General features: G+C 42.6%; 1 protein-coding gene across 3 annotated transcripts in view; it reads right to left on the bottom strand.

Annotated features, from left to right (window-relative positions):
* LOC109029876 (UDP-glycosyltransferase UGT4) overlaps positions 1-19,170 on the bottom strand; it is a 76,324-nt gene that overhangs the window by 13,187 nt on the left and 43,967 nt on the right. For 2 of the 3 annotated variants that reach the window (XM_072305428.1, XM_072305429.1), the window contains exons 5-6: positions 11,685-11,937; positions 10,735-10,957 (exon numbers count right to left, since the gene is read on the bottom strand). In XM_072305428.1, the coding sequence (XP_072161529.1) occupies positions 10,735-10,957; positions 11,685-11,937 (476 nt within the window). Of the gene's footprint in view, positions 1-8,270; positions 8,592-10,734; positions 10,958-11,684; positions 11,938-19,170 lie in introns of those variants that run through there. The other variant, XM_072305427.1, reaches the window with a different exon arrangement.

Raw genomic sequence — 19,170 nt, 5'->3', positions numbered from 1 at the left:
TGGCACGATTCTACAGTGGTTAGGAAATCCTGAGCGAGTAGGCCGAAATGCTTAGGATCGTAGCTTAATTTCTACGGTCCTTAGAAATCATAAGCACGCAATTTATGTATGACGTTTATGCGGGCAACGTTATGAACGTTGCGGTCAATGTTAGAACGAGGACATCGGATAAGAGGGGGAGGGGGGCCGCGCGAGTTGTCCGTGTCCTACGATATGCAGATATCCCGAGAACGACGTATACACGGTGGAAAGGACACTCCGCGAGATTAAGAACGAGACGGACACACAAGACACGAGGAAAACAACGGAACGACTGATAACACGAGAATAGCAAAGACAGTCGCTGACTCGGTTAGTAGCTTGCGTAAACCGCGTCGCGTGTTGGTTGTGTCTTTGTGAAAGTGTCAATTATCGATCGCAAAAATGAGCGAAAAGTCGGACAGGGCCGTTAGAAGGGCAGTGGTAATCGTAGCCAGAGGCGTCGTTCACCACACCTCAATGGGGAATGTTTCAAGAAGCGAGGAATGGGCTGACTTTCTCGACGATCTGTCTGTATCGCTCGCACTACTCTTCGGCAGGTAAACACTAGCACATTCAGCATTGCGTAAGAAAAATATAAAAAGCTCCAAAAGGAAACGTACGACACGTGTGGCGAGGGACACAGGCAAGCCCTGAGCGGGGATACGAAGCGAGAAATAGGTTGATGGCGGTAGCGCCTATAGAAATCACGAGCGTATCACATATCGACAACGAGATTAATCGATATTAACAATCGGATATATCGAATTTCCGATACATACATCCTGTCAATAAACAGCATCATCAGCGATAAGCGGGGAATCATCCGTGTTGGACATTTCGTGTATCGAATTCTGATGTACCGTCGTTGCTTATAAGCAACGCCATCGATGCTAATATGATATAGTAGAAAACACAATAATGTTCTCTTAAAGCCCAGGGACAGCTCCCACCAGGGGTGTAAAAAATTAATTTAGGGATGGGAGGGGGTGGGGGGGTCATCATCCCTTCCTTAGTTCTCCATAGAGGATTCCTACGGGCTGGAATTAAAATTGTACTGCTGATGTTGTCAGTTTCATTCTTGAAAGTATTCAATAATTTTGATTAGTTCCATTGTTGAATATATTCCAAAATGTTCATTATCCACATTACCACCACCAGATGGCGCTGGTGTATTCCGAATTTTTAGAAAGTAATATGTATCCTTGTATTCCTTGGAGGAAAGTACGGGTGAAAACCATATTTGTCACATCATTTAATACTTCGGAGGGCCGTGGGAATCATCACGCACCCTTGGCAGCCCTCTTCTTTTAACGTATCAATTCACTCACTATTCTCGGACATCTCAAACAGGCGATGGATATAGTGTTGCATAGGACTTGTAGGCAATCTTATGAAGGTTGGGGATCGGGACTGCGGTGGTCTTGGACGGTGGATCTTGTTTTTTTCATCAGTTTGAGCAGCGAAATAGGGATTTTTCATTCGTCAACTAAGCAAGCTGAAAAGTAGGGTCTGAAATTTCCATTGGCTCAATAATGGTTCCTTAAAATGAATCTGCCATGTCTGTAGCCTCTCTCTGGGCGCCACCAGGGTGTATGGGCGCGTCGACCTCCTTGGGGAAGGGGGCTTCGCGCCCCGCGATCACGCAGCACCACCCCCAATAAACATTCTCAATACTCCTTTAAAGTTGAGGGTGTGTAGAAAGTATTCAAATCAATATTGTAATGGGAAATGTAGAATGTATAGGGTAGAATTCTAAGTTTCGTAAAAAATGATACACTTTTAAAAATTGTTTTCGAAAAAATTTATTCTTAAGTTTGAATTGTACGTTGTCTGTGGTCCTTTCGATATGCGCATACTGACCGTACCGTGCGAATTGCACACTTTTATCGATATCCTTATCGCATAACTATTTATGCGTTTATCGTATACGATGGTTTTTGTACCTACGGCATAATTCATATGCCATTATGGCATGGTGTTACGGTTATGGCATATGGTTGTGGAGATTAATCGATATCAGCAATCCAATAAATCGAATTTTCGATACATATGTGTCGCCGATGAATAGAGTCATCGACGATAAGCGGGGAATTATCCGTGTTGGAAATTGCATGTCTTAAATTCTAGTACACCGTCCTTGCTTATAAGCAACGCCGTCGTTGCTAATGGGGTATAATAGGAAATCCCATAATGTTTCCCTAAATATACATTACAATGAATTTCTTAATAGAGGAATATTCAAGATTATTTTGTTATGATGCTTATTAAAGCCACAGATTGTCGAGTTTTAAGCTGTTGGCATATGTTTGGACTACCGAATCATGCCATTAGACGATAAGCCTCCGCTCAGGGTTTGTGTGTCCGGTGCACCTTTCGTTCAACGTATGTTTCCGTATGTTTCCTACGGATGTTGATCAACACTCACACTCTCACCTTTGTACCGCTTTATCTTTTATTCACCTCGACCTTTAGATGAAAAGAAGATGATAATGAAATTTGGGTTGAGGGAGCTCTGCCTAATACCCTGCCGTACTGAAGTAATTAATCACAGACGTTTTTGTGACCAAATGAAGACGCCTCGAAGGAATACAAGTTGAAGTCAGGAGGAACAAGGAACAAGGGAGCGCAGCACCGTGGCGAAAAATACATACTTCCCAGGTATATTGATGTTACTGTCATTAGAGGACCGGCGCAAAAACACGAAGAGGAAGGTGAAGCAGCGAAAAGGACAGACGGCGAAGAACAGCAAGAAGGAGAAGATTCATCCGTATTCCTGCCACCGCCGAAAAAAAGGGCTTTGAGAGAAAAAGGTAATTTTTTTTATTTTTTTTTTATATGCCTTAGAGCGTTCTCCTTAGATCACATCCGTTATTTTGCATAATGTTGTAATATTAACACTGTAGGAATTTAGCCATATTAATATTAACATTATTACTTCATTAGTAAATAACAAATAATTTTTATTTATGTCCTTGGTATTGATCCCGAGGGTAGTACAGAAGGGATGATCAACCTACGAACCCCTTAATAAATTTCAGGATCAATCTGGTTCCTCTTATTTCCCATACAATTCAACGCCTGTAGAATCAGGAGTTGCAGCAACCATAGGTACCCCTACACTTTCTGACATATTGGAAGCAGGCCCATCCCATGAACCTGATGCAACAGGGGTTCCGACGGATTCAGCCATACCAGAATCAGAAAATCCATTACAGGAGCTTTCCCCGGAAAAATCAGGATTTTCCTTAAAAATCGAGCTTTTCCGGTGAAAAATCAATTTTCCGGAAAATCTGTGCATGATGGAGGAAAGATAAGGTCATTTTCGGATTCAGCAGCTAAAATTACATGGGAATCCATATATTGCATGCCCATTGAAGTTTCCGTTCTGTTCCAAATATCGAGGTTTTTCCGGACAAGTGCCCCTTTCCGCCCATGTAACGCATGTAATACCAGTCCGATTGATTTGCGTCGGAAAGGAGGGAAAATATTTTTTCTCAGGCGACAGGTGGAGTTGACTCCACTAAATTATTGCCACTGCAGCCGAAAATGACCCTCGTTTCCTTTCAGAACCTTTGGAAAATCCAGATTCCGAAAAGAGGGGATGTTTTTAAACGTTTTTGAGTTAAAAAGGTGCATTTTTTCCAGAAAAATCGATTTTTAAAAAAAATTGATAGATTTTGGAAGAAAACGAGGGTCATTTTCGGCTGCAGTGGCAATAATTTAGTGGAGTCAACTCCACCTGTCGCCTGAGAAAAAATATTTTCCCTCCTTTCCGACGCAAATCAATCGGACTGGTATTACATGCGTTACATGGGCGGAAAGGGGCACTTGTCCGGAAAAACCTCGATATTTGGAACAGAACGGAAACTTCAATGGGCATGCAATATATGGATTCCCATGTAATTTTAGCTGCTGAATCCGAAAATGACCTTATCTTTCCTCCATCATGCACAGATTTTCCGGAAAATTGATTTTTCACCGGAAAAGCTCGATTTTTAAGGAAAATCCTGATTTTTCCGGGGAAAATCGACCTGACCCAGCATAACGGAGGTCATTTTCGGACTCAGCGCTAAAAACTACCCTAGTTCAATCACATTTGAACCCATGTTGACCAGGGTTACTTAAGATCCTCTGGTCACTACCAAAATAGCGTAGTTTATAAAGGGTGTATTTATAGTGGATCGGTGAGGGAGGGGGATTGGGGGGGCTGGGGGGCTTAAGGTGGAGGATGCGGTGACATTCAAACCAACTACTACCGGACCTACAAAACCAATGGCCGAGTCCACAAAGTAAGTTTCTTTCAATTCAAATATCATCCAATATATGTTATTGACAATTATGGCAAAAGGTTTTTTACTAATATCATTACTTTTCAGGTGGTATGTATACGATGATGAGGCGATGTGCCTCGTAAACAGGCTCGGATATACTTGCTTCCGATTAGAAAATAAACTCGCCGAGCAGTTACAGTCGATTGGGGCGCGCCCTCCCTTCGCTGTAGTGGGAAACATACTTTCGGTTGCTCCGCTGAAACGTATGTCGTTTTGCTGCACCGAAGGGAAGAGCCTAACAACCCCAACAAAAGGAACTAGCGAAACAATTGCGTCCTATGCAACGAAGGTTTCTGCGTTTTCTATTAATAGAAATCCAAAGAAGCCCCTCAAAAAGTTGAAGAACTGGGTTAAACGAACCGTCAAAAGAAGCCGGACCCTGCGAAGCATTGCCATATCGATTGAAAAAAATTTGGTGGTCAACAGAACTGATTACAATAAATTGACAATTGACACACTGGTGGAATTATTGGAAGCAATCATAATTGGTTTAAAGGAGTCCAGCGCGGAGTACTGCCTTGTAATAGAATTAATTTAAACAATAGTACGTATTATTATATGCTCGTTTTTCTCTGAACGTTGCCAAGTTTAATTAGTAATAATTAAGGGAATGAAATTTTCCTCTTGATCAAGAACTTCCTGATGCTTGTTCATGAACAATCACAATCTGATGTTCCTCGTAGGGGGAGCAATGCATTGTTGTACATGAACTTGCGGATGCTTGTTCATGAACGCTCTCATTATGATGTACCTAGCAGGTGGAATAATGCATTCTCATTTTGTATGTATTATACGCAGATTCCTTGAAATTGCTCAAAGGATCAACGGAGAAATAGAAAACTTGAGACATGCGCAGATTGAAGCAATTAAGTGCCTTCTGGAGGGCCACAGCACTGTACTGAGGATGCCAACTGGAAGTGGGAAAACTATTTGCTACTTGGCGCCATCATTAATTGCACCACCTTCAATTGTCATAATATTAGAACCACTAATAGCCCTTCTCGAAGATTTTTCTTGCGCCTACACGCAAGAATAAATCTCATTGACCTTCGGAGATCGAGAGTAACGTATGCGGCGGTAAGGGATTACGACTCCCTGATGCGTAATGGAGAGTCCCTATTCTTCATCTCCACACATGAGTCTTTCCTCAACCAAACAATTCTGCATGCATTCTTGGAAAGGTGCAACACTGCATGTTTAAGAATTGTTCACGACGAGGCGCACACAGTGCCATCGTGGGGTGTAGAATTCCGACCCTCCCTATTACGTGTCAGGGAAGTTTTAATGAAGTTAGGAATGGTGCAGCATATTTTCGTCTCGGCTACTCTAACTGCGGCAGATATAGACTTCTTCAAGGACATGTATGGGATAAGTAGCATTCGGGTTATATCTGAGCTGGCCATTCGCAAAGAGATTTCCTATAAAGTTGTCGACAGCAAGGAAGTTTCAGCGAATTATAAATCGTTGGGGGCGGTAGAGAAGGACCCGAAGCCCCTACTTGAGTACTTGAATGTTGCATCATACCCCACCCAACAATTTGTAATTTTCGCTGAAAATATAGCGAAACTGGAGAATTTGAGAAAATCCTTTATGGAAATCAATATTCAGCCTGCAATATTTCACGGTAGCCTATCAGACAATAGAAAAACGACAGAGATCGTCGATTGGCTGAGTGGCAACCGTCAAATATTGCTAGCGACAAGCGCTGTGTCGTTGGGTGTCAGCAATCCACGTTGCTCAGTGACTGTACACCTGGGTCCATCTTCAAGTGTGAACAACTTTATTCAAGAGAGTGGACGTGCGGGAAGGAAGGGCCAAGAGTCAACTTGTTTGGTGATTCTGGACTCGTCCTTTACGTACATGCAAATGTGCAGATCGATTGAATATTGGCACCCTCCAGCCCCGATGTCCTCCTTTAAGGACCCGTTTTTGTCACGTTCATAAACAACATATGCGGATGTTCATAAACAGCGTATGCAGATGTTCATGAACATTATGCCCGTCGGGAGAGGGTAGATTTGACTGTCCGGTGCGGACTTGCCGACTCTCATACTTTTTTGTCACGTTCATAAACAATATATGCAGATGTTCATAAACAACATATGCAGTTGTTCATGAACAAGCAATTTAATTGGGCATAATATTGAGTCCTTACTTGAGCGGTTACTTTCAATCGCCGTCCGATAGATAGCACTGCCGTGTTTTGTATTGTTTTGTGACCCGGTTAGGTGAGGACTCCTCTCTGACACTCTCAAGAGTGGCGTTGCAATAATCGTGCGGACTTCCGCAAGCACACTGAATCCACGACGAGTGGTTCACCTGTTTTTTACAGCTTGAGACATTTTACGAGTACGGAAAAAAGCAAACACATTGGATCTAGAGTCCAGACTCTTGAAAACATCGATATGAAAAAATACTCTTGATTCAATCGGATTTTCGCTTTAATCAAAACGAAATCCGCTTAAATTAAGAGGCTTGATTCTTGATTTAAGCTAGATTCTGGTTGAATCAAGAGTACTTTTTCTGGTCAATGTTTTTAAGAGTCTGGACTCTAGATCCAATGTGTTTTTTTCCAGTGCTCCAGAATTCGGACAAGCGTTTTACCCATAAATGGCGGATGTCGACGACCGCTCTTGTTACATAGTCCTCCTATGTAAATTATTCATTTTTTGCCATTATCCATTGAATTTTAATTCCCGCAGCTGAAAATTATCAGTTCTGAAGAGAAATCATGAGTGCATCGACTTTTCATTTAACTTTGGTTCAAACGAACCGTGCAGTGAGCCCTCAAGAATGCCTGTGCAAAGTCAGAGACTTCCAGCACAATTTTTCGGCGATACATGAACTGAGAACCATGTTATATGTAAGAACAGCGGATATGAGAATCACTGTTCTCCCCGGCCGGTGCGGCAGGACACCGTGGAGATTCGAACGCACTCGCGATAACAGCCCGCGCAACGGCCATGGGCTGCAGCTGACACTGAAATGATACGAATCGGGACAGTCTCGCCAGAATTGATGAGTTTTTAACTGATTTTTTAATTTGTTCCTTATTATTATTGTACCTAGAGGTTACAGACGGTTTAGTTTCTTGTTCAATTTTATTAAATGGCTCAGCATTGACATACTATTCTCGGCTTGACGATTCAACTGGAACTTTTCAGCTGTCATGAGCCGATAACGTTCACGGCAGGACTTGTTATCAATGCATTGAGAAAAATTATAAGTAAAAAAAGAATTTCCATACGTATATTCCGCGGCTTAAAGATTAAACTATGAACTTTTCAGCTTGTCATGAGGCGATAAGATCACGGCAGGGATTGTAAATCAAGAATTGTAGCACAAAATAAATAATTTACATATGTATATTCCGCAGCTTTAAGATTTAACTGAACTTTTCAGCTTGTCATGAGGCGATGAGATCACGACAGAGATTGTAAATCAATGAATTGTAGCACAAAATAAATAATTTACATATGAATATTCCGCGCTTAAGATTAACTATGAACTATCAGCTTGTCATGAGGCGATAGATCACGACAGAGATTGTAAATCAATGAATTGTAGCAAACAATAAATAATTTACATGTATATTCCGCGGCTTTAAGATTAAACTATGACCTTTTCAGCTTGTCATGAGGCGATGAGATCACGGCAGAGATTGTAAATCAATGAATTGTAGCACAAAATAAATAATTTACATATAAATATTCCGCAGCTTCAAGATTAAACTATGAACTTATCAGCTTGTCATGAGGCGATGAGATCACGACAGAGATTGTAAATCAATGAATTGTAGCAAAAAGTAAATAATTTACATATATTCCGCGGCTTAAAGATTAAACTATGACCTTTTCAGCTTGTCGTGAGGCGATGAGATCACGGCAGAGATGTAAATCAATGAATTGTAGCAAAAAATAAATAATTTACATATATTCCGCGGTTTAAAGATTAAACTATGAGCTTTTCAGCTTGTCGTGAGGCGATGACATCACGGCAGAGATTGTAAATTTAAGTGCTCGCCAAAGGAAGTACAGAATCACAGCACTCGCGGCTAAGATAATCGAGATGATATCTAGACAGAAGTATTCGAAGTAGGAGGTATCGGCCGTGTGCGGTCGCAGGTGAGCGGCCCCTCCGTGCTGCGCTACGTGCTCCACCCAAAAAACGGCTTCGTCTGGCGCTCGACTCGTGAAATCTTGCGAAATCAGCGAAAGTCTTTTCATATTCTCCGCATACCTGAGGAGAAAAAAAAATCTCAATTGGCGGATTTGATAGGGGAAGTACCGGAACAGGGTGTCTAGCAATGGAGATATTGCATGTGTGAGGAATTCGCGATTCCACTATTGATTCTTATGTAACAGTTCGCGAAAAACACGATGGTCCCACTGGTTTTATCTCCTCATTAAAAAAGTTCAGTACTGTTCCAGTACCTTCATATGAAGAAATTCGAACGACGACGTCAAACATTGAAAATTTTCGCTCCAATTGCAACGAAAATTGCGCGGACACAAAATGTCATCGGTCGCCTGAAGATTAACTGACTGCATAATTGGGATCTGGCAGGCAAATAATACTACACCAAGATTCAACGCGCAGAGGATTGCATACTTTCCAGGCTGTATTAAAACAAAAACGCGTCGTACGAAGAAAAAATCCGGACCTTAATGCGGTATTCCCGCACTTTTTCGGTACTTCCGGAACGCCCTTAAAAAATCACTACTTTTTCCGAACTTCCCGACCCGTAGACAGCCAGAATTATATATTCACGCCTGGAGAAACGTAATTTCATCCTGAATTCATCCAGGAAGAAAATAAGGACGCCCCTAGGTCAATGCACGGGGAAAAAAATTGCTGATTCAACAATTCAATTGCTAAAAACAGTGAGTGCAATGTTTCAACGCAGATTTTACAACAAAAAAATGCTACTTTAACCTCATCTGTGGTTAAATTAGTTTACAATGTGGTTAAAGTAGCATTTTTTTGTTGTAAAATCTGCGTTGAAACATTGCACTCGCTGTTTTTAGCAATTGAATTGTTGAATCAGCAATTTTTGTTCCCGTGTGGTTCAAGAACTGGCTGCATGTTCCGACTTTGTGAACAAAAAATCCGTCAACAACAAAAGCAGACAGTAATGTACTCCTTTTTTGACTCGGCAGCTATAATTTACAGTCAAAGGTAGGTTTTGTTTTTCGTTATTTTAAAAAAAATTGACCATTTTCTCACTATTTTCGATGTTTCTGTGAAAACTTCGTTTTATCGGGACAAAACCGTCCGGGACGGCTGTGTCCCAATTAAGCGGGACCGACTGTAGTACACTGAAAAAAAGTAGCTTAGATCCAGCATGTTAATTCTTGAATTTGCCGCCAAGAATTTTCTTTATCTTGCTTTAAGCTGACTTTTTCTTGATTCAAGAAAAATAATGCTTGGGTTAAGCAAAAAAGTAGCTTATATTAACCAGCAAAATTCTTGATTTAAGAGGCAATTTCCCCAGTTTTGAGAAGGAGAAAACCTCGCTCAATGTACATGCTGGTGCCTGTGAGGCTAATAAATCACGCGCTTCTTACCTGGTTCACGGCTAAGAAGTAAAGCGTCGGACGTCACTAACCGGACTTCGAAAGTGAAACAAAATTTTCTTGGCGTTTCCAAACCGTACACTATGTCTGATTCATCAGAAACAGGTGGTAAGGGCCAAAGAGGGGATCAGAAAGAGATGGAATATTCAACCGAGCGAATCCGCGCTCTCCGTCCAAATTACTTAGGGAAACCTGAGAATTTCGATCCCAAATACAGGGTCAAGGCTAAGGCTAAAGCTCGCGCTGCAGTCAAACAAGCCACGAAACCCGCAAATGGAACGTCAGCCATTCCAGTGTTATCTGGGCCGTCTTCGCCCAACGTATCACCACCAAGGTACATGCACCGAAACATCGTGTGCGACGAGAGTGAGATCTGCGTTCTCTGTTTTCTAGTGAAACGAGGCATAGTCTTTCTCCCGGACATACCCTGTGTATGCAAACTTTCCGTACCAAAGGAGATACTAGAGGTTGATGACCGCAAACAAAACGAATCCCTTGACTCCAGAGAGGCTCACACCCTTTCAGAGGTAGTCAACAAGCCTGCGCCGAAAGACGTATTCAAGTCTGAGCTTTCAACTGTTCCTAAAACATCAGGAGCTTCATTAACCAGACAAGAGTACCAACAGCTCATCATGTCTGAAAAGATGATGTCTGTAAACGGTTGCGACGGTATCAGGGATACGCAACAACATATACTCGAAGCGTTTTCACGCTTTCCACTGTCTAAACATCAGACCAATGACCAAAAGGGATCATGTAAGATTCTTTTTTTTTTCCAGTGTAGCGATATCTGGATATGCACTAACCTTTGATCGAACAGCACTGTATCGATAGCTTTCTTGATTTTATCGATAGAGGACAGTTCAGAGGGTCGGAGGCGAGCTCCGATCCCTGCATCTACCATCTTGGCTACATTAACTTCTTGGTCCCCGAACCAGGGCACGCCTACCGTTGGCACTCCGTAATGAACAGTTTCTTGAAAACTTTGACATCCTCCCTGCGTGATGAACAATTTGACCTTCGGGTGAGCTGCAAACAATAATTCCACCAAGATAGGCTCTGATTTAGTGCATACTGGTTAATTGCTTCGACTGCAACTGAATATAAAGGGTACTGGACGAAGAAATCATTGAAAAGTGATTTTTAATTGGACGTATTTGTGTCAAACGGAGCTATATACACTAAGACATGAGCTCTGAGACCTAAAAGAATACATCCATAACAGGGCTCACGTCATAATGCACATAGTTCCGTTTGATGGAAATACGTACAATTTTTCAACTATTTTTCTTCTTCTTCTTTTTCCTTTGTTTGCGTGTGTGAGTCGCACTAGGCGGTTTTAAAATTTCCAAGATAACACCTAGATCCGTAGAAACACTTTGCCTAACAAAACAAATACACAAGAAAAATTTGGAAGAAATTTATAGCGTCGTTTCTTGTCGGCAAAATTTGCTTTCAATGAGTTAAACCATGCGGATTCAATTCTACAAACATAAATTTTTTAGTTGAAGAAGCGTCCCTCATCCGAAATTAGGACATTCCCTTAGAATTTCGTATGAATATTCGCCCAAATTTACAATAATCTTGAAAAGAAAAGCAGAGAGGAGAACAGACATTTTCTGAATATTGCAATTCCTTTAGACTGAGATTCATTAGTGTAAACTGTACAGTGCCATGCGCCTTGCAGCAGCACAAGTGTGAGTAAAACCTGTAAGAGAAAATTTGTGTTCTTCACAAAATCCCTCTGACTACGTACCCAAGACGCCCTGCTGGGGTATCCATTTCTGAGTGAGGATGTTATTTTTCGGCTGTCCATTCATGCTGTTATCGAGTAATAATTCACCATCGGCTTCCCACTTCCAGAGAACTCGATAACCCTCTGGCAGGTCGTTGAAGAACCTCAGGAAATTGGAGACGGCATCACGAGGTAAATGGGCACTTTTCATGTTGCTGCCCAGATTGAAGTAGATAACGCCTCGACTCGCTCCGTCTAGCCAATCCTGCAGAATCTATGCACATCACGAAAACGCTTTTGAAATTGTCGTATGAATGTTTCAAGATTTCATTGTAGGTCCAAACAAGTTTCAAAGAGAGTACACATTTCAACATCGTTTCAGTTCAGGAATGATCCTAATAATGGGCCTGTTGCATGCAAGAGATACAGCCGTGCGAATAGACTTTTTAGTGGTTAAATGACACGAAAATTACGATGCTCACATTAAAAAAGTCTGAAATACACTCCTTACTGCGCAATTTGCGTTGTCAGGAACGCGCTTTTTCAAATTTCCCGCGTCTGGGGGCAGTTTTCTAACGGAAACAATTAACGGCAACTCGCGGCTATTTCCGGTCAACTAAAACTGACAACATAACCTAAAAATCGGAGCTCGTGATATCGTGAAATGAAATGTAGAAGGATTGCGTTGGATATTTAACAGTTGATCGATTTGGTTACTGCATAAAGCGTATATGGACCACTATAAGAGATCACGTTGGGTTTGTAAACAAACTGAAGGAAAAAATAACAACAACAACAACGACTCGACATCTTCCGGAAATCACCGAGCCCGCCGTTTGCTCGTTTCCGGTGATTAGAAAACTGCCCCCAGACGCGGGAAATTTGAAAAAGCGCGTTCCTACCAACGCAAATTGCGCAGTAAGGAGTGTATTTCAGACTTTTTTAATGTGATCATCGTAATTTTGGTGTCATTTAACCTCTAAAAAGTCTATTCGCGCGGCTGTATCTCTTGCATGCAACAGGCCCATTTCATGTGTATCCATTTTGACTGTACTCTGCAATCGTATATATAAATCTAGCCGCGTGTGTTGTAACTATAATGAGCTAGGATTGTTATTCCATGTAAGGAATGTTATTCCTCGAGGATTGCAATTGCAAAATATGGATTCTACATAAGTCTTAAGGTGATTCGATGGACGCCATATTTTATGTCAGAACGGCATGCGATAAGTCGCGTCAATCGGTTCCATTTGTTCAGCTACTCGTCATTTTTCTCCAAGTTTGAGATCGCAATTTTGTTGTCAGGAGACTAAAGCACTCACTTACCAATTTTATCAAAGAAAGTCAACGTAATGAGGGCGTAGTTTTTTCAAAGAGAAAACATCGCATTCGATACTGATATCGAAACTGCACTCGAATGCGATATTTTCTCTCTAAAAAAACCACGCATTTGTTACGTTGAATTTCTTTGTTAAGATTGGGAAGTGATTGCTTCAGTCTCCTGACAACAGAATTGCGATCTCAAAATTGGAGAAGAATGACGAGTAGCTGAAAAAATATGGAACCAGTTGATGCAATATATCGCATGCCGTTCTGACACAAAATATGGCGTCCATCGAATCACCTGAAACGAAACATGAAGTTACTGGGTTGCGCGAGTGGTTGAGGCCTAATTACACCAAGAAAAAAATTCTTGTTAATAAGTCCCGGACAAGAATTTTCATTGATTCAACCGAAATCTCTTTTCAGTGACAGAAAAGTCTCTTTCAACCGACAAATATGCCCTGCGAAACGAAGATATTTCTTGAAGTCTCAGCGGAGCTCCTCGTCTGGGAGTATCCAATTCAATTGAATCGTTCTTTCCAAAACTTTCAGGTTACTTCAATTGCCTAATTCACTTAACATTTTACGCAGAGAAAGTTCTCAGGTTGCAAATTCTCCATTCTGCAAGACCTCGAATCCCCATTCCCGGTCAGTGGCGTGGCGTGCTTTGTAATATATCGATTGATTCGCCATTTCAACCTATGGAAAAGGATCGATTATCAGGGCGTTCGCAGCGAACACCTTAGTAATCGATTCTTTACCACAGCTTCAAATGTCGATGTATCGATAATCGATCCTTCACGCCACGCCACGCCACTGTTCCCGATAATGTAATCACGCTTGTATTAGTGGGCAAACTTATCTCCATGGAGTCAACGGAATGAAATAAATCTAGAGATCAAAATACAATTTTTTGGTGACGGCGGGCTTGTCGTAAACTTCAACTAGTAAAAATGGGAAGTTATTTCTTTTAAAGAATAGCTCAAAAATAGTTCAGAAATGTCGATAAGCGCGCCAGGAAAGTCTGAAATAGACTCCCGAATTTGCATTCTGTGTAAAAATATGCGCTTACACAAGCTCCCGGCCGCTTCAAAAATAATACGACAGCACGGGTGAAAATTTCGTAACAGGTGTCGACCATTTTTATAGTCCGTCGTTTTTATGGGTGGAAACATCATTAAAACCGATTAGGCTTACTTTCTGGAATCCGGAAAATCCTTTTTGGATAACTTGTAGGTTCTTTTGAGATGTCGGACAAGGAAAAGCATTCTCAGAGTGGTCGCGACGGAAAACCGTCCAAGAAGCGACTGATCAGAAATGCGACTCGGTTAGCAGAGTATAACGCTAACAAAGCTCAAGGCAGTTGGGCTGATGAGACGGAAACCGCTCAGAAAACTGTTGCCGCCAAGCAACAGCTGACTGGATCTAGGGGACGGAAACCGCCGCTTCCCAACTACGGAAAACCCGTCACCAGTACAGACCGTGCCTACAGTAAGGCAGTAGTTAAAGGAAAACCGAGAGGTACTCCTATCTACTCCGGACCGCTGAGAGGAAGTCATCCTGTTAGACGGACGCTGTGCGAGAACGGTGACTTTGCTAACCTCCCACGTGTCAGCAGAGCGATGTGGGAATACCTACTAACCGTGGAAACCACGTTATCCAGAGCCATGCCGTTTTGTATGTTTCAACACGCCATCTACGAGCTGTTCTGGGCTCGATTGCTCATGTATGCTCAGCGCATAGTGAAGAAGGAAACGGTGATCCGGATCCGTGATCAAGACCGTCTTCTTAGTGATGAGGAACTCCTTGTCCCTAAAGTTGTGATGGAATACCTCACAGCATTTGGCACCCAAATCACGCCGAGCGGAGAGCCGGTATATCTTAAGGTGAATCCAGGCTTGGAACTTCGCGATTTCGCCACCACGTCGCGCTGCTCAGAATAGCCGCATTTATTTGCCAAAATAATAAAAACCGTAATACATATTCGAGATTGGGGATCCAAGAGATATAGCAACATACTTGAGGAACACTCAGTAAAAAAATCTTCTAAAAATTCCCAAAAGTAAAGTCGTAACTACGGCGGAAAGTAATTCCCATTGCGGTAATTGGAGAGAGAGAGACAGAACATGAGGGGTTCGGTTGCAGGCTCGGCCGCCGCCGCTGAGCTGAAAGTTTCAGCCGTACTTTCTCTGCGCTTGTAATTCTAATTGCCAATATTTTTGGCTAAAAAAATCAAGCAAAAAATAATCTTCATCTTGTGGATCTGCTTTTTGTAATTTGAACAATATTATTTCAGTGATCGTCGAAGGAGAGTGAAATTATCAGTGGTGACTGGTGGCGCTATCTCTAATCTTGAAGTATCCCTAATCGAACCCTGGATTCACCTTAACATCCCAGAGATGGTTGTGCCTTTTCCCACCGTCACAGACGGAGGAAGTAACTGTTAGAGCTGGAGTCCAGGCTCAGGCACCTATCGCCGTACCGTCCGGAAGCTTCGGACCGTGTGACGCTGCACATCACAATAGTTACGAGTGTTACCCAGCACCATTGGTAACTCGTAGGTGCTTGGAACAGATTGCTGCGGATACACAGGCAAACCAGGTTACAGTAGGCTGGAACCCGCTTCCTGCACCTTGGATACCAGCAGGGAGTGAACCTATTCCTAACTTGCTAGGATGGTGGCCGTCGGAGATAGTGCACCGTGAAGCTGCACAGCGATTTTTTTGGGCTAACTTTATGTTTTTGGGTCGCTGAATCCGAATCTGAAGTTTCCTTCCGCGTATCCGGTGAGCATTTTCCACCATTTTGAAAATATGGCCTAAAAAGGCCCTTTTTTGCGGTTTTTTTTATGTAGCGGTTACGCATGAGAAAAAATCCCGGATTTAGATAATGTTTTGATTAGCAAACAAAATTTGGAAGAAAATGGTGTATACATATGCTAGGTTTGCTTGAAAATTGAGGAAGATACAGCATCGTGAACATCGCGCCCATTCACGTTCTCGCGACGCACCCGTCAACGCGCGATCCGGCTCGCCGCGGTCAGCTAAGTTACAAAGCGTTCCAAAGTTCCAAGATCCGAGATCCGAGGTTCCTAAAATTTTGAGCAAACCTAGCATATTCATATACCATTTTCTTCCAAATTTCGTCAGCTATTCAAAACATTAGCTAAATCCGGGATTTTTTCTCATGCGTAGCCGCTACATAAAAAAAAACCGCCACAAAAGGCCTTTTTAGGCCATTTTTTTCAAAATGGCGGAAAATGCTCACCAGATACGCGGTAGGAAACTTCAGATTCGGATTCAGCGACCCAAAAAACATAAAGTAAGCCAAATAAATCGCTGTGTACCCGAAATTCCAGGTAGCCTCATTTTTAGCTACCAGGCGCCTGGACTTTAGGGCGAATCGCCCATTTATCTGAGGTAATGAACACATTTGCCGGTACGATGAAAAGACTAAGCAACAGAGTTGTCATGGTCCCGTTCCACTGCGGAATTGTTGAATCGGACATTTAAGTGGTTCGGAAGTATTGCACGGAAGTATTGTACGGAAGCCGTGGTCAATACACAGAGGTTGATAGACCTAGGCTGTAGGTTGAACTCACCATTCAGCTTCGGGCCCCCTCCTGCCAACAAGGCCCATTACTTCGGCTTTGTTGAGGTTTGGTAAAATTAATGAAATATAACGCAGATTTTGCAAACCTGTATCGATTCATGTATTGTATTACTTATGACTTGGTCAACTGAGCCTGAGACTCAGCGATAAGATGAAGCTCTCTCTCTAGTTTTAATTTTCTCTTGTAGGCAGTCCCCTTCTTCACTTGTAAGCACGATGTCATAGATTTAGCTATATTTCCATCGATATATGCTCTGTACTATCAAACGAAGTGTTATTCTTAATAATCCCTAATACCTTAACAGGCTTGACGCGGGAGCGAGCGGAGAAGGCTCCGGGCACTTGTTACGCCTTGAACGGCGGAGCCGCCCCGGCAGGCTGGATTGCATCTCGTGATCATAATTTCGAGTTGCGGGGAGCTTACATCCCAGCGGACCAAGTGGCTGACAGAGTCAGCATCCGCGAACCTATCCACACCGAGGAAGGAGAAGATTGCACTATCCCAAGAGATATCGGTGTTTGGATCCTGCGCGTTGAACCGCGTTCTTTTTTTTGCCCGTATGGGAGACTGATGTCACAGGTTTGAGCAATCGGTAGATTTTAAAGTTGAAATCTCTGTTTTTAAAATAGATCCATCCTCTTTTCAGAAACCATAACAAAAGAGAATTATGATGGACTAGCCGTGACGATTATACGGAGCCGGCCTGTGAAAAAAACCAAGAGGACGGCAACTGTGATTGTCCCGCAATTAAATCCGCCCAAAATAATGGTGCAAATCGATGACGGCGATTTTGGCATCTTCTGTTTCAATAAAAAAATGAAGATTGTAACGTGCGGACGGCACGTCGAATCGATGTTGCCACCGGCAGTCTACGACATATTGCATCAACCTTTGAGCAGCAGTGTATCCGGGGACCTCCTTTACGACGGCTCGCGGTATTTCATCCGCCTAGATAGCAGCAGCGGAAGATCTGAATAGGAGAGTAGGACGACAAGTTAAAAGTAAGATCGTCCGCCCTTTCGGAGAGGCGACAATAAATGATAACGGAGTTCGTATCATCGACGTATGTGAGCAAAGGGAGATGAAGGTGCTCAATGGGTTCTACCAACACAAAGATATTCATAAATATACTTGGGTCCAGTCCACTCGCGGGTTAAAGTCAATCATTGATTATGTGGTGGTCAGGCAAGACACGGAAATGAAAATTCAGCAAGTTAGAGTGTGGAGAGGTCATTCCTGCGGCAGTAACCCTTTGCATCGATAACTGGTACACAAGCATGGACCTCGCACTAAAATTGATGGACAGAAAAACTCATGTGGTCGGTACATTGGGCAAAAATCGCAGAGCTCAGAAGAAGCCAAGCGAAAAAGGAGGAAACACTATAACGACATCAGGCCAGTCTCAACAATTTTCTGTTCCATCGACGTTCTCCTCCGGATCATCAGATCTTGATCTCCTCGAACTTGCTTCTTGTAAAATTTACTACTTTTTACCATACTAGACAATGATCCTTTATAAAAGCTTATCTCCAGATCCTTTACTAAAATTGGTATTCGGTAAGATGCCAAAAGTGAAGTGACAGAGGTTCATTGCTGAATGCCGTGATCACTGAATCTTTGGGGTCCAACCATGCAGGATCTTCGGAAAGATTTGGTTGGCATCGTACCTGTAAACCGACAGTTATTATTTTTCCCCTCAGAAATTCAGCTGAAGACGATGAAAAGTAACTATTAACACGTGCTTACCCAATCGGCCCTTATCAATCAAAGACATTATGGCTTCACTTTACACCACAAGAGCTGATAAGAATTATATACAACCACCTTTCTTTACTTTTTCCCACGGCAAAAGTTATTGTTTACGTCATCCGAGCGCCCTAACTCCTGTGCAATCCGCAGTCGCGCCACCACCGTCGTTTCGAAATCTGCACCCGGAAAATGATGCTGACAGCTCCCGTGTCCGGCACCGCACAAAAAAAAAAAAAAAAAAAACAAACATGAAGCGTGGGGACGTCGTACCAAAAGAAAGTAAAGAAGGCATCACCGTTTTGAATTGGAAGGATACGAGAAACGTTCTCATGTTGAGTTCAAAACACACTGATGAAATGGTTACAATCAAAAATAAGAAAGGTGAAGACGTCAAAAAACCAGCAGCGGTAATCGAGTACAATAGCGGAAAAGGTAAAGTCGATTTATCGGATCAAATGGCCGCGTATTCATCCCCTCTCCGGAAATCGGTGAAGTGGTATCGAAAGTTGGGGATTGAGCTGTAGTTGTCTACTTCGGTAGTAAATGCGTACGTGTTATTCCACGAGGAAGAGCACCAGGGTCCCGGACTTTTGAATGATAGGGGCCCTAATGAAAAGCGTAGATCTCCGCACTTAGTTGAAGGACAGTCAGGGTTCAGGCTGTTACAAAAACGCCGAGACACATGAGCCTTGACTCCAAGGGCCGCATGAGCCTTGAATCTAAGGGCCCCATTTGAAAGGTTCGTTTCTTCAAGGGGCCCCATTTGAAACGTTCGTTTCTTCAAAGGGCCCCAGTGATATGAGTTCGGGGGCCCGCATTCCG

The sequence above is a fragment of the Bemisia tabaci genome, chromosome 10 (assembly GCF_918797505.1).
Source record: "Bemisia tabaci chromosome 10, PGI_BMITA_v3".
Taxonomy (NCBI): Eukaryota; Metazoa; Arthropoda; class Insecta; order Hemiptera; family Aleyrodidae; genus Bemisia; species Bemisia tabaci.
The sequence above is the reverse complement of the archived record's forward strand: the minus strand, read 5'-3'. Positions and strand labels throughout refer to the sequence as shown.